Source organism: Arvicola amphibius, chromosome 9, assembly GCF_903992535.2.
Source record: "Arvicola amphibius chromosome 9, mArvAmp1.2, whole genome shotgun sequence".
Classification (NCBI taxonomy): Eukaryota; Metazoa; Chordata; class Mammalia; order Rodentia; family Cricetidae; genus Arvicola; species Arvicola amphibius.
In genome coordinates this window covers 79,389,140-79,404,180 of record NC_052055.2, presented here as the reverse complement: position 1 = coordinate 79,404,180, position 15,041 = coordinate 79,389,140, and the positions used below count along the sequence as shown (strand labels likewise).

At 44.2% G+C, this 15,041-nt stretch overlaps 1 protein-coding gene across 5 annotated transcripts in view; it reads left to right on the top strand.

The window, feature by feature from the left end:
* Positions 1-1,244, top strand: part of Kcnq5 (potassium voltage-gated channel subfamily Q member 5) — a 519,651-nt gene extending 518,407 nt beyond the window's left edge. For all 5 annotated transcript variants that reach the window (XM_038342681.1, XM_038342680.1, XM_038342683.1 and 2 more), the window contains one exon: positions 69-1,244. In XM_038342681.1, the coding sequence (XP_038198609.1) occupies positions 69-1,031 (963 nt within the window). In that variant the 3' untranslated portion in view covers positions 1,032-1,244. The remainder of the gene's footprint in view (positions 1-68) is intronic.
* The last annotated feature ends 13,797 nt before the right edge of the window (positions 1,245-15,041 follow it).

Here is a 15,041-nt window from a genome sequence, read left to right as displayed (position 1 = left end):
ATCCCAAGAGCAAAGTCAGTTCTTCCTAAGAGAGTGTCCTCATTTGTAACTGTTTTCCCGGTTTGCAGGTGCAGTCCATCGAATCCAAGTTGGACTGTCTGCTGGACATCTACCAGCAGGTCCTCCGGAAAGGCTCCGCCTCAGCCCTCACTTTGGCCTCCTTCCAGATCCCGCCTTTTGAATGTGAACAGACGTCTGACTATCAGAGCCCGGTGGATAGCAAAGACCTGTCCAGTTCCGCCCAAACCAGTGGCTGCTTGACGAGGTCAGCCAGTGCCAACATCTCGAGAGGCCTGCAGTTCATTTTAACGCCAAATGAGTTCAGTGCTCAGACTTTCTACGCGCTTAGCCCTACTATGCACAGCCAAGCAACACAGGTGCCAATGAGTCAAAATGACGGCTCCTCCCTGGCGGCCACCAATAACATTGCAAACCAAATAAGCGCAGCCCCCAAGCCAGCGGCCCCGACAACTTTACAGATCCCACCTCCTCTCCCAGCCATCAAGCACCTGACCAGGCCGGAGACTCTGCACCCGAACCCCACTGGCTTACAAGAAAGTATTTCCGATGTCACCACCTGCCTTGTTGCCTCCAAGGAAAATGTACAGTTTGCGCAGTCAAATCTGACCAAGGACCGTTCCCTGCGGAAAAGTTTTGACATGGGAGGAGAAACTTTGTTGTCCGTCCGCCCCATGGTGCCCAAAGACTTGGGCAAATCTTTGTCTGTACAAAACCTGATCAGATCGACAGAGGAACTGAACTTGCAATTTTCGGGCAGTGAGTCCAGCGGCTCCAGAGGCAGCCAAGATTTTTACCCCAAGTGGAGAGAATCCAAATTGTTTATAACTGATGAAGAACTGGGTGCCGAGGAGGCAGAAACAGACACTTTTGATGCCACCCCGCAGCCTGCGGGGGAAGCTGCTTTTACGTCAGACTCTTTAAGGACTGGAAGGTCACGGTCATCTCAGAACATTTGTAAGACAGGAGACAGTACAGATGCCCTCAGTTTGCCTCATGTCAAACTGAACTAAAGTTCTTTGTTCCCTTCCTAGGCATAGCTGTTCTTTTAGCCATACATATCACTGCATGAACTATTCTGGAAGCCCTTCTAAAAAGTCGAAATCGCAAGAATCAGGAAGAACATGAACGGCAAACTTAGAAGCCTGTTATCTTTTAATTGCATGAAAATGCATGTTTAGGGATGGCAGAAATTCCAAGGTGCATCGACATTAACCCATGCATTTAGTAATGTACCTTGAGTCTAAAATCCCAAGCAAACAGTCGCTGCTGAAGCTATGGGGTGCGCGAAGATGTCAGGATTAGTTCCATCACAACAGTTGATGCTGTGTTTTGAAATTGGAGTAAACACCTTCAGATTTCAGGCATTTCTGCTTTATGACTAGACACAAAGTTCATTTTCAAAATTAGGCCATCATGTATGTTTAGACACAATGGCTAGCAACAGCTGCTAATAACACAACAAGTAAAGCAGAATTTGGAATATAACAGAAACGACTGCTTATTTCAAGATATCTTTGCCAACCCATTCCTCCTCAGTCATTTCATTAACGTAATTTGAATGTCAATCTGTGTGCTTTTGGTGACTTAGCTCTGTGGCAAACAATTTTTTGCACATTGTTTTCATGTTGTCCTGTATGCCGGGGAATGTTGTCTAATTAGAAAATGGGCAGATAATGCCGTTCAGGGCCAGTGGGGCAGGAGATTGGCTCTTCCCTTGACATCTTCAAGTTTGTGAAAAGAGTCTCTGGTTGAGGAGTCAGCCCTGTAAAAGTGCGGTCTCCTCACAAGCACATGAACCACCGATGGGTTGAAGAGTTTTTACAGTTGGACTGGTCTCTCTGTGAGAACACAGTGACAGGCTTGCCCATCCTGCCCACTCAATGGCCAGTGTGACCAGCTATTCCCATTTGGTGGACATGCCCATAGGACCTGGGGAAAGGGGTATCTCCGTGAGGCGGAGGGAAGGAAGACTTGGAAAGACTACAAGCATTCCCACAAGTGGGTGGCATGCAAGAAAATGACTGCCCACCCGCAAAGGGCAGTGAGGAGAGAAGCCAAAATGAAACAACTAGATTTTATTTTAGAATATAAATATTGCTAGGAAGTTCAACTACCTAAACATCCCTTATTCTTGTATAACAGAGAATTTTGCAAGCTATTTATTTTTACTATTCCCTGGATGTCTTTTTTTGCTATTGTGTAGTAGTACATTTTGCACACGAAAGGCTAAAACTAAACCTTCCTTTACTTTTTATACTATAGTGAACATTTTTCTATTCTCCCCAACGATATTATCCCAAATGTGAAATGATTGGCTCAGCTTCCAGGTTAGGAACATATATCATTACAAACCAGATAGCACTGGATATGTCTGTAGATCAAAATCCCTTAATAATATATTGTGATGGCAAAGAATCAAATAAAAAAAATACGTATTAAAAATGTATTCCCCAAAAGGCAAGCAATACTGGTTGCCTGTTAGAATTCAGCCCTGCACCTGTAATCACAGCCCAGGGGAGAGTGAGATGGGAGCATGGGTTCAAGGCTAGCCTAGATTATACAGCAAAACTGTGTCTCAAAAACGGAGTGAGTGAGAACTCAATCTTGGGTCGTCAGAGTATTGACCAAAGTAATAACATTCAAATAAGCTGTTGAGAGCCTACCATGTGTGTATACCTGTGATCCTGCTATTTGGGAGGCAGAGGCAGGAGGTTCTGGAGTTCAAAGCTAGCCTTGGCTGTGTGAAGCCTAGTCTCCAAAAATTAGGAAGGAAGGAAGGAAGGAAGGAAGGAAGGAAGGAAGGAAGGAAGGAAGGAAGGAAGGAAGGAAGGAAGGAAGGAAGGAAGGAAGGAAGGGAAAAAGAAAGAGAGAAAGAAATCTGAGGGAAGTTGGTTAGGCTTGAATTCCCGAAGGATTCATGAAAGAAGGCATTTTTTTCTTAACAACTATTATCACTGGGGGGACTTTTTTCAGCATCCAGGCCAAATGAGCAGGATCTAGGGATTTCAAGTGGTTGCTCAAGGAAAGGAGACCTTCAAGTCCACCAGCCCTTCCCAAACCTCTCCCCCAGCAGAATGTTCTTGTCACCAGGTCATCCTTATTTTTCTGCTCCTTAACTGTTTGGTGGTCCCTCACCCTGGTTTAATCTCGAACTTCACCAGGCTTTAACCAGCCTTTACCCTCAAGCAAACCATTTTCCTCTTCCTCAAGTGTGCTTCTCAACCTCATTTTCAACAGTGAAATGTTAAGAAAGGAAGGAAGGAAGGAAGGAAGGAAGGAAGGAAGGAAGGAAGGAAGGAAGGAAGGAAGGAAGGAAGGAAGAAACCTTCCTTATTTTCACACTTTAAAGGTGCTGTGCGCACCTTTAATCCCAGGGCTTGGGAGGCAGAGGCAGGTAGATCTTTTTGTTTGTTTTGGTTTTTCAAACAGGGTTTCTCTGTAGCTTTGGAGCCTGTCCTGGAACTAGCTCTTGTAGACCAGGTTGGTCTCGAACTCATAGAGATCTGCCTGCCTCTGCCTACCAAGTGCTGGGATTAAAGGTGAGGCAGGTAGATCTTTGTGCGTTCCAGCCATCCTGTCTACAAAGCTAGCCAGGGCTACATAGAGAGATCGTATCTTAAAAAAAAAACAAACAAAAGCTTTCTTGGATTCCAATACGGTCTCCTGGAGTATAGCATTCAGGATCTTATGGCCCATGAAAACACAAATGAGATTAAGTGTGAATTTCTCACTCTATTGAAAAATGTTCATCAAGCCTTTAAAAGCTATTCTTCTCATTTTCCAAACAGAATGCTAGGCAGTTATTAACATGATTTTTCATTTACCAATGTCTTCAACCAACTCGAAGCAATGATGTACCCTCCAAAGGACTTACACATGCATGTATACACAAAACACATCCCTCCACTGAGCAAAAGCCAGAGCCACCTGATGGCACTCAACAAGGTTCACTCCAAATAATGGCTGAGGAAGAGAAAGGAGCTGACAGCTTCCAGACAGCACTGATACTGTCTCAGGTTGAACCCCACTGGCAGCAAGAATTATGAATGTATTGAGGACCCCTTCTTAGGCTTCCTCGGGTCTCAAACACAGTACAGTTCATCTAGCATAGCTGAAGACTGAAGAGTCAGAGACAAAGCCAAAACACATCACTGCAGTCTTAAGCAAAATGTGAAAAACTGCATTGTGAAAAATGTTTGTACGTTGAAGCCATGGCCATTTTGTGTCTATTTCATTCTAGCACAGAAACTCTTGGACATTGCAAAATAGGTTTCTTGGCGTGTAAACTTCAGGGTTATGTCTATTATGCCATTCTCTGGGCGGGGGAGGGGGAGGAGGAGGAGAGGGATCTCCCAGTTACAATTAGCAGGGACCCATTGCTCCATCCAAAAGGATGTCTGGGAGCACAGTTCAAATGAGCACACTGAGTAGCCGTATGCTGTCTCAGATCAAGCCCGTCTGCCTTCTGCAGTGCAGAGGGTTGATCACACTAGTACAAACAGCAGTCATCCCTTGTAGGAGGTTAACTAAAAAACGTTGCCACGTCTACTCTAAATGTTTGCATTTTGTTCAAGCAAGTCAATATCTGGAGATGGCAAGTTCATTTAAACCAAGATGCTTTACTGGGTTTCCTGATTCTGTAATAATGTCTTGTTCTTAGGTGCCTTTCTGACCTCCTGTTGACTCGGTTTTGTCTGGAAGGGTCTTAATCTGAAAGTCAAACAAGTCTAATAGAGGAATCAAGGCACAGACTAACTAAATATTCATACCATTTCCAGAGCAAAACCATAAAGAATGATGAAACCCAGGCAAACTGATCATTCAATCAGATCAAGGAAATATCATAAATGCTAATTCCCCAGAACCCGATTTTTTTTTTGCCTTAAATGACATGGTTGTGTTTTTGTTAGGAAATTTAATTTAATATAATTATGTGCATTTAAGTGAGCAGTTCTAAAAGTCATGTAGGAAAACAATATAATTGTCTATTTCCTGAAAACAGCTAAATCAGGAATACCATACCCATTTCAAGCTATCGTTAAAATGTAATTTCCTTTGTTCTCTTTTACTGAGATATTTGTTTTAAAGTAAAATATTAAAAAGATGTCTATAAACAGCGAGTGTGACTGTCTTTATAGAGAACAACGGACTGACCAAACCATACTCAGACTTAGCAGTGAAGTGTGTTCGTGACGCTGGTAAGGGACTGTTGCATTTGGGAATGTAGATTTGCTCATGTTCTCAAGGATGTCATAAGAAGAACTGCTTTGTTTTGCTTTTCTGAACTTCTGAGGAGTCAGCTCAGGTCTCTGACCATGTGATCCCCAGGCCAAGAAGAACATAATTGGATATGGTTCATAGCTCAGACAGCAGTCTGTGTGGTTGTGTGTTGACTTCACACAAACTGAATGGATAGCCCTTATCTTCTCTTGGAAATAGTAGTTTAGATCACAGATTACTGTTGACTTTTAGAATATTTGAAAATATATAATATACTTTAAGGATGAGATCCAAGTTTAAACACAAAATTCATGTGTCACATACTCTCAAATCTAAATTCTTACCAATGCTAGGCGTGTACACAGCCATGAAGCTCACCCAAATATTTATGTCTCTTTTTAATAATTTGTGCCATGGAAGAAAGTTTCATAGAAAGGAATTTCCTATATATGGAAATATCAGCTCTCAAAATCTTCGGAGAGCCTTTGGGGATTCAGCCTTAGAGATACCCAGCCAGTATAACACAGGAGTTTGCTAAACAAGTAATAAGAAACAAAAACCAGATGGGTGCCCAGCACAGATCATGTGGGTGCCTGCACCCAGCTCTGCCTTACCAGGAAAATGTTTCTACCTCAAAGAGACAGTGTCCTTTTTTTCCATGGGAAACTCCATTATACAGGGCCTGAAAAACTGCCTCAGCAGTGCTTACTGCTCTTGCAGAGGACCCAGGATCACTTCCCAGCACCCACCACTGCGTAACTCACAACCTCCTATAGCTCTAGTTCCAAGGACACTGCACACCTTTGGCACACAGAAACTCAAGGGGGAGCACAGGCATATATCTTTCGTGATTCGTTTGTTTTGGTTTTTCAAGACATAGTTTCTCTGTAGCTTTTTAGCCTGTCCTAGAACTAGGTCTTATAAACCAGGCTGGCATCAAACTCAGAGACTCACCTGCCTCTGCCTCCTGAGCGCTGGGATTAAAGGTGTGAGCCACCAAAGCCTGGCTGAACAAATAAATGTTTTAAAAAATAAAAATAAGAGTCTCTACTTCAGTCAGGCACCGTGGCTCACATTCTTTGGAAGCTAAGACAAGAGATTTGCTAAGAGAGTTGGAGGCAAGCCTGAGGCTACATAGACTCTGTCTAAAAAATACCAGTAACAATAAAAAACTATTACCAGCTGGGTGGCTGTAGTACATGCCTTCAATCCCAACACTCGGGAGGCAGAGGCAGGCAGATCTCTGTGAGTTGGAGGCCAACTTGGTCTACAGAGTGAGTTCAGGGACAGCCAGGGCTACACAGAGAACCCTGTTTCAAAAATAATAATAAATAAAAATACTTTTTATTGTCTTTAACTACTGGCAACTCTGTGCCAGGGGGCTAGTATTAATTCAACAATTTCTTCTTCTTCTTCTTCTTCTTCTTCTTCTTCTTCTTCTTCTTCTTCTTCTTCTTCTTCTTCTTCTTCTTCTTCTTCTTCTTCTTCTTCTTCTTCTTCTTTTTTGGTTTTTCAAGACAGGGTTTCTCTGTGGCTTCGGAGCCTGTCCTGGAACTAGCTCTTGTAGGCCAGGCTGGGCTCGAACTCGCAGAGATCCGCCTGTCTCTGCCTCCCAAATCCTGGGATTAAAGGCGTGCGCCACCATCACCCAGCGAGTTCAACAATTTTCAAGCAATCTCAGACTCTTACAAGTCCAGAATACACAGGCAAAGAGCCCTTAGGGAGATAGATATCTTTAGACCAGAAGTGGATTGAACAGTGTTGAGAAGGAAGCCTCCTCCATGGCTTTAGAGATGCCAGACAAAAACATTTCTCAACTACTAAGTTAACAAATGATAGAAACAAAACTGTGTCGGGTCTTATTTTATTGCTGTCATACAAACCGCCTGGTAAAAGCAACGGAAGGAAGGTTTGTTTTGGTTCACAGTTCAGAATACTGTCCATCATGGCAGTCAGAGCTCAGAACAGCTGTTTGCTCGACATCCACAGTCAAGAACCAGAGAGCAATGAATCTGGGGCTCAGCTAACATCTTTTGATGCAGACCAGGCCCCAAGTCAAAGGTTTTATTATCTTGTGTCTCAAACTAATCAACATAATTCATCACAGATAGAATCAAAAGTTAAATAATCCGTCACAGGTGTGCCTTGCCTGCATAGGTGAGTCCTGTCAAGTTAAAGACACCGACCATCACATGGAAGGACTATGCTTGCTCTGCCATCTTTTGAGCATATGACTGCTTCTAGTGGCTTGGAGAGATGGCTCAGCAGTTAGGAGCTCTAGCTAGGCCAGCTGTGGTGACACACTTTTAATCTCAGCACTGACACAAGTAGATATCTGTGAGCCTGAGGCTATCCGGGTGTACAAAGCAAGTTCCAAGCCAGCCAGAGCTACACAGTGAGACAAGAAAAAGAAGAAGAAGAAGAAGAAGAAGAAGAAGAAGAAGAAGAAGAAGAAGAAGAAGAAGAAGAAGAAGGAAGAAGAAGAAGAAGGAGAAGCAGAGAAGAAGACGAAGAGAAAATCAGCAAGAGATGCATGAGAAAGAAGAAGGAGGTAGAGAGAGGTAGGATCGGAGGGGAGGATTGGGGAGGAGGGGAGAGGGAGGAGGGGGGGGGAAAGGAGTGAGGGGGGGTGGAGAGGAGGGGAGGGGGGAAGACGGGGGGAGGAGGGGGGGGTTGGATTGGCAGAGGATGGAATTGGGGGGAAAGGGAGGAGGAATAGGGGGAGAGGGAGAGAAGGAGAGAGGGAGGGGGGATGAGGGGGAGAGGAGCGAGGGAGGAGAGGAGGCGGGTGAGGACCGGGTGAGGGAGGGGGAAAGAGGGGGGAGGCGGATGAGGGGAGCAAGGGGGGGGGAGGGGGGATTCCCCAGGATGACGGAGGGGAGGGGAGAAGGAGGGGGAGGGGGGGAAGGGGAGCAAGGAGGGGAGGAGCGGGGATGTTTGGGGGAGGAGGGGAGCGAGAGGAGGCGACTTGGGGGGAAGGGGGGGGGAGGGGGAGGAGGGGGGGTGGGAGAGGGGGGGGGAAGAGGAGGAGGGGAGAAGAAGAAGAAGACGAAGAAGAAGAAGAAGGAAAAGAAGAAGAAGAAGAAGAAGAAGAAGAAGAAGAAGAAGAAGAAGAAGAAGAAGAAGAAGAAGAAGAAGAAGAAGAAGAAGCAGAAGAAGCAGAAGAAGCAGCAGCAGCAGCAGCAGCAGAAGCAGAAGCAGAAACAGAAACAGAAGCAGAAGCAGAGACTACTCTTGTAAAGGATCCAGGGGTTCAATTCCCAGCACACACATGACAGTTCACCACTGTCTGTAACTCCAATTCTGGGGGATCCAACAGCATTTTCTGGCCTCTGCAGGCACAAAATTAACACTGAACACAGACATGTATGATAGCAAAACTCCTATACACATAATATTTAATAAAATTTCAAAAAATGCTTTTCGATATTTTTGGAACTACTTATCAATGCCTCAAAACTACCTTCTAAAAATTAAAACAAACAATTATTCTGCCTTAACTACTGGTAAAAATCTTTTGAAGTGGCAAGTAATATTTCCCTGGTTTCAAATACTTCAAGTCTGATGCAAGTATATCTTTGAAATTTTTAGATTCTCATTAACATTAAGACTTCTCCTTAAAGCTCATCTAATTCTAAATTATTCAGGTTTCTCAGATTTATTTCATTTTTATTCTCTGGTGTGCTTTGCTTTTGGTCATGGTCTTTATTAAAGCATTGAAAACCAAACTGGAACATTACCATCAGCTACATATTGAAGCTCTACAAAATCCCTCAAAAAAAAAAAAAAAGATTGCTGCCATATTACCCCAACTATATTATGAAAGTTAATGGGGCACTTAGGAGACATTTGACTTAAAACGTACTAATAACTTTGCTGACAAGTGGAACAGGGAAAAACACTAATGAAGCCAAAAGTAATGGTACATGCCTTTAATCCCAGCATTCCAGAGGCAGGCAGATGTGAGTATGAGACCAGCCTGGTCTACATACAGAGTGATTTCTAGGGCAGCCAGGGATACACAGAGAAACCCTGTCTCCAAAATTTAAAAATGAAAAAGGAAGGAAGGAAGGAAGGAAGGAAGGAAGGAAAGAAGAAAGGAGACTAAGAAATAGTGAAGCAACCACGAGCATAGAAACAAGCCAATCTCGTAAGGCTAGAGATAAAGACAGGCTATCCTCTATTCCACTCCATCATGAAGCTGCCAAGGTCTTATGTCTCCTGTGCCTTGGACACTGCTGGTGTCTCCTTTATCGCCCACATGAAAACCACCAGTGACCACTCACACAGCATACCTCTTTAATTACTTCTGACACAAAAGGGAGACAAATCAAAAATAAAATATGCTGTCCTGGCACCTCCTGAAACCAACACCAGTCAAACACGAATTCTCGGAGCAGTGACATCAGAAAGTACATGATCTGACTGGCTGTAGCCTTAGTTGTTGGAGCTAAGGATTCAGAGTAGAGCAAACCACAAACACTGATCTCATGAGAAAGGCAGTAAAGGTGTGGTGGCACACGCCTTTAATCCCACCACTCAGCAGGCAGATCTCTGTGAACTCCAGGATAGCCTGGCACTACCTAGGGAGACCCTGTCTCCAAATAACAAAGACAGTAAAAGAGAAAGAAAAGAGTAACATGGCCGAGGTGATTTCTATTCTCTTCGCTGTGTTGGAGATCATGGAATCTATGTATACTGAGAGATCAGTAACTTGCCAGAGATGACCAGGCATCAGGAAAACTGCAGTGTAACCAGCTCATCACTGCCACATCCCCTTCAAAAGGTCACTATACCTAGGTGCTTAGAGCACACAAACCATTCGGACTGGAATTTACAGACCTAAACTGTAGCCTCGAGAAGAATGTTGACTTGCTGATGACTGATGTGAAGGAGAAAATAGCATTTCTGCATTTTTTGAGACAAGGTCTATGTAGTACTGCCTGGATTGGAACTATCCAGGTAGTTTGAATCGCAGAGATCACATTGCCTCTACCTACCTCCCTAGTGCTAGGATTAAAGGTGTGCACCACTACACCAGGTCTTTTCTTTTAGAGGTGATATTACATCATTTTACCCCTTCCCTTTTCTCTCTCCAGATCATATATGCCTCCTTGGTCTTTCAAATTCATGGCCTTTTTTCCTTAGCTGTCCTTACATGCATACATGTATATACATGTTCCTAAACAAACACTCAGTCTGTTTTTCCTCTGCCTCTTAAGATTTAAAATATTGAGTTGGAGAGGTGGTTCAGCAGTTAAGAGCACTGACTGATCTTTCAGAGGTCCTGAGTTTAATCCCCAGCAACCACATAGTGACTCAAAAATCATCTGTAATGAGATCTGGTGCTCTTTTCTGGCCTGTATACACACACACACACACACACACACACACACACACACACATACAAAGTAAAAAATTGCCAGAGGGCACACCTTTAATCCCAACACTTGAGAGGCAGAATCCCAGGCCAGCTTGGTCTGCAAAATGAGTTCTAGGACAGTCAGGATTGTTATGCAGGAAAAAAAATCTATTTCAAAAACTAAAAATAAAAAAGTGAAATTATCAAATAAAAATGATATTCTCCTTTGAGAGTAGTTAGGTTGCTCCTTCTACTCAGGCTAAGAAGTGTTTCTAGTGTGAAATCGAACCACTTCCTGTTCAGCAGTTGGCAGTGTGGAACTAATGAACTTAGTTCCAAAGGATGTGCCAATATCAGCAATTGTCTGACATTTCTTCCATTCTACTCTGGTCCAAGACATGATGCTTCTCTCCCCAGTGGAGTCCCTTGGTAAGCTGCAGGCTGCAGTATGAAGAAGAGATGACTAAGGAAGGAAATGCTTGGCCAGCTATACGTTAGGTGGAGATCAACAGAAGGATGGTACTCAGGAAACTCTTGTTACTAACTTACTCATGGATCCCCAAAACCACTTTCCAAGTCCACCCTCCGAACAATTGACAGTCAGGGATAACTCGAGCAGCTGTGTGTTGAGAAGCTTAATCCAATCAATGGTAAGAAGCAGAGACCAACTGGGCTGCCTGGAAAAGAGGATCAGGCCAACTGGGCCTCTGGGCAAGAACACCTGCCAACAAGTTGGGCTGCCGCTGCCTAGTCAGTGTGCTCCAGGTTCCCCAGCTCTTGTGAGCTGTCACCCCTGCTGGGTGGTATTTAGTGATGAGTCCTTTCTGCTCCTATGGGTAACCCCTCACTCCTATTCCTGAGTAACCCCAATAAATCTCACTGGCTCACCAAGTGTCACACAACAACTGAGACAGACAAGAAAAAAGGAGAAGGTTGGAAAACCATGAAAGAGAAAGAGATAAAGGAAAGAGCACCTACCGAATATGCACCTCTCCTGGTCCCAATCTATAGAGAGCACAAGTGGGGCATCAAAGTTCTCAGGACATCTCCACCAGGCATTCGGGTTGTCAACACCATTGATTTCCATTGCAAATGCTCAAATGCTCCTCCTACTTCAGAATAAGGCAAGTCCAAGCAACTGAAGGCAGAATGAAGCTGAGCAGAAGGGTCCAGGCCCTGGTTTATATAAATACTCACTCCAAAAGCCCAGCCCTTGCTGGGTGTGGTGGGGTACGCCTGGAATACCGGCACTGGGGAGACAGAGGTGGGTGGATCTCTGTGAGTTCAAGGCCAAAATCCCTGTCTTGCAACAAAAAAAAATTCTCTTGACCGACCTTAGGGCAACAGATCTATCCCCAAGTTTCTCCTATTAATCCAACCAATCAGCTATCGGCTCACTCTTTTATGACATCATCTCTGGTGCCCAGGAATTCAAATTTTCTTCTAGGTAGTATCAAAGATGCTTGAGGAACACTACTGAGTGTGGACTAGAAAAGAGATTAGGGACTTATCCCTAGGTGGGTCTTACATCTGTTTGTTTGTTTGTTTGTTGTGGTTTTGGGGGGGGTTGTTTTGAGACCATTTTGGCCATGATAACTTTGTTTTCTTTCTCTTTAACTTGTCTTTGTTTGCTTTATCTCATTTGAGGCAGGGTCTCTGTGGAGATCAGGCTTATGGGTAACTCACAGGAATCTTCCTGCCTTAGCCTCCTGAATGCTAGGATTAAAGGTGTGCTTCCCCACCTCCACCCCAGCCTTTCAAGAAATGTTTGTATTTGGTAGAAAACATTAAACAGTAGGGCAGTGGTGATGCAGGTCTTTAATCCCTGACCTGCCATTGGCAATTTTGTAGATTAATGCAATTTGCATTTTTTTGGTTGTTTTTTGTTAACAGAGGTTTGACTAAATATGGCAGGCTATACTCAAGCTTGCTGTCTTCCTTCCTGAACCTCCACGGACAGCTAGCTGCCATCATGCCCAGCAATAAAACATTTTCTTCTTTGTTGCTTGTTTCTGGTGCTGGCCTGGAACCCAGGACTCCCAGTCCTGAGATACTTCCCAGGCATTCTTGTGAGTTTTGTTTCAGGACATCCTTGCTATCTAATTTTGATCAAATTTTTGTGGTCTTGCTTCATTCAAATACTTTACTGGAGAGCTTTCTGTTTGTTCATTTGTTTTATTGTGTGGAAGTGGGGTTTTCGGTGGCTCCAGCTGGTCTGGAACTCTTTAGATAGCACAGGCTGGAACTGCATTTTGATGCTCCTGTCTCGGCCTCCCCAGTACTAGGATTATAGATGTGTGCCTTCACCTCCAGCTTTTGAGGATTTTTATTTCGTTTTGTTTCGTTTTCAAGGCAGGATTTCTCTGTAGTCCTGGCTGTCCTGGAACTCACTTTCTAGACCAGGCTGGCCTCAAACTCAGAGATCTGCCTGCCTCTGCTTCTCAAGTGCTGGGATTAAAGTTGTGTACCACTACCACCTGGTCTGGAAGACATATTATGTTTAGGAAGAAAGATTCAAGTTTTCTTGTCAGCTTACAACAACTTCCAGGGTTTTTTTGTTTTTTAGGTTTTTTTTTGTTGTTGTTTGTTTGTTTTGTGTTTTTTGATTTTTGTTTTTTTGGTTTTTTGAGATAGAGTTTCCCTGTAGCTTTGGAGGAACTAGCTCTTGTAAACCAGGCTGGCCTCGAACTCACAAAAATCTGCCTGCCTCTGCCTCCCAAGTGCTGGGATTAAAGGTGAGAGCCACTACCACCTGGTTTACAACTGCCAGTTCTTAGGATTTGATTTGTTGGACACTGCCATCTCCAGCTGCCTTCTTTTTTTCTAGTTTTTTTACTTGTCTGTTTGTTTTGTTTTGTTTTGTTTTTGATACAGGGTTTCTCTGTGTATCCCTAGCTGGCCTGGAACTCCCGCTGTAGACCAGGCTGGTCTTGAACTCACAGAGATCCACCTGCCTCTGCCTCTGCCTCTGCCTCTGCCTCTGCCTCTGCCTCTGCCTCTGCCTCTGCCTCTGCCTCTGCCTCTGCCTCTGCCTCTGCCTCTGCCTCTGCCTCTGCCTCTGCCTCTGCCTCTGCCTCTGCCTCTGCCTCCTGAGTGCTGGAATTAAAGGCATGCACCACCATGGCCCAGTTCTTATTTCTTTTTTTTCCCCTCAAAATTCTCCTTTTGTCCCATGGCATTCAAAGTGAGCTCTCAGGCCTTTCAATCACAGGATGTGATCTACCCTGGAAAATCACAGAAGCTTCCAGAAACCGTTTAGGTAGTGTGGGATAATGATAGACCTTTTAAACTTGTTCCTTAGTGACTGAGCATGGTGGTGCATGCCTTTAATCCCAGTGCTTAGGGGGCAGAGGCAGGTGGATCTCATGAGTACAAGGCCAGCGTGGACTAGTGAGTTCCAGGGGAAAAAAAAAAAAACAAAACAATTCCCGTCTTTTATCCTATCTTGTTCCCTCACTAACCTTGGACTTTTTCCCTCTAAGCTCAGAGACCACCACCCTCTGTGCATGTAAGGAATTTTGTGAGGTCTGTGCTGGTTTTTCAACCTATTGCAGCCCCTATTGCAGAAAGGAGGGAAGGAAGGGGGAGGAATACATCCTCATAGTGGTGTCTGAGTACCCAGTGCTCCGGAAGCAGAGCCAAGATGGTCATTAGTACTTCCAGCCTAGACTAAACTGTAATATGGGAGTCAAGCAAGACCCTGTGTCAAAACAAGATAAGAACAGAACAAAGCAGTAGCTGGGATGAAAGGCAGGCACCACCACCACCCTGCCACTGCAAAGTAACTTTGTGGAAGGTGAGGATTTCTGAGCCCAGCATGAGACTTTAGTTCGGCGCTAGAGGGCAGCAAAGCACGCAAAAAAAAGTGCAGCACTGTTTTAAAGGGCCTGGTTAGGAAAGTCGTAAAAAGAAAGAAAAAGGAAGAAGGAAGGGAGGGAAGGAGAAAGGGAGGGAGGAAGGAAAAACAGAAAACATCTTGTTTACTCTCTTGAAAGAAGTACCTATTCATGGTCATCGGATTCCTTATCTGAAAATTTGTACAGGTCTCCCGTAGCCCAGGCTTGCCTGGACCTTCATATACAGAGAGAATAACCTGGAACATTGGATCCTCCTGACTTTATCTCTGATAGACGTGTAAAACCATACCTGGCTTACACAACACACTGGTTACTTAAAAGAAAAATTCCTTGTTGGCTCTATATTGGGGCCATTTCTAATAGACTTTATGGGATATATTGAAAGCTTTGGTATCTATTAGTATCTCGTGCCTTTAACCCCCAGCACTAGGAAGATGGTGGCAGGTGGATTTCTATGAAACCAGGCCAGCCTGATCTACACAGGGACCAGGGATCTGTTGGGATATGTTAGTACCCTTACCTGTCATGCTAACTCGGCATCCATGCTATTAACTGACAGTTGATGCCATTTGATCTGGAAT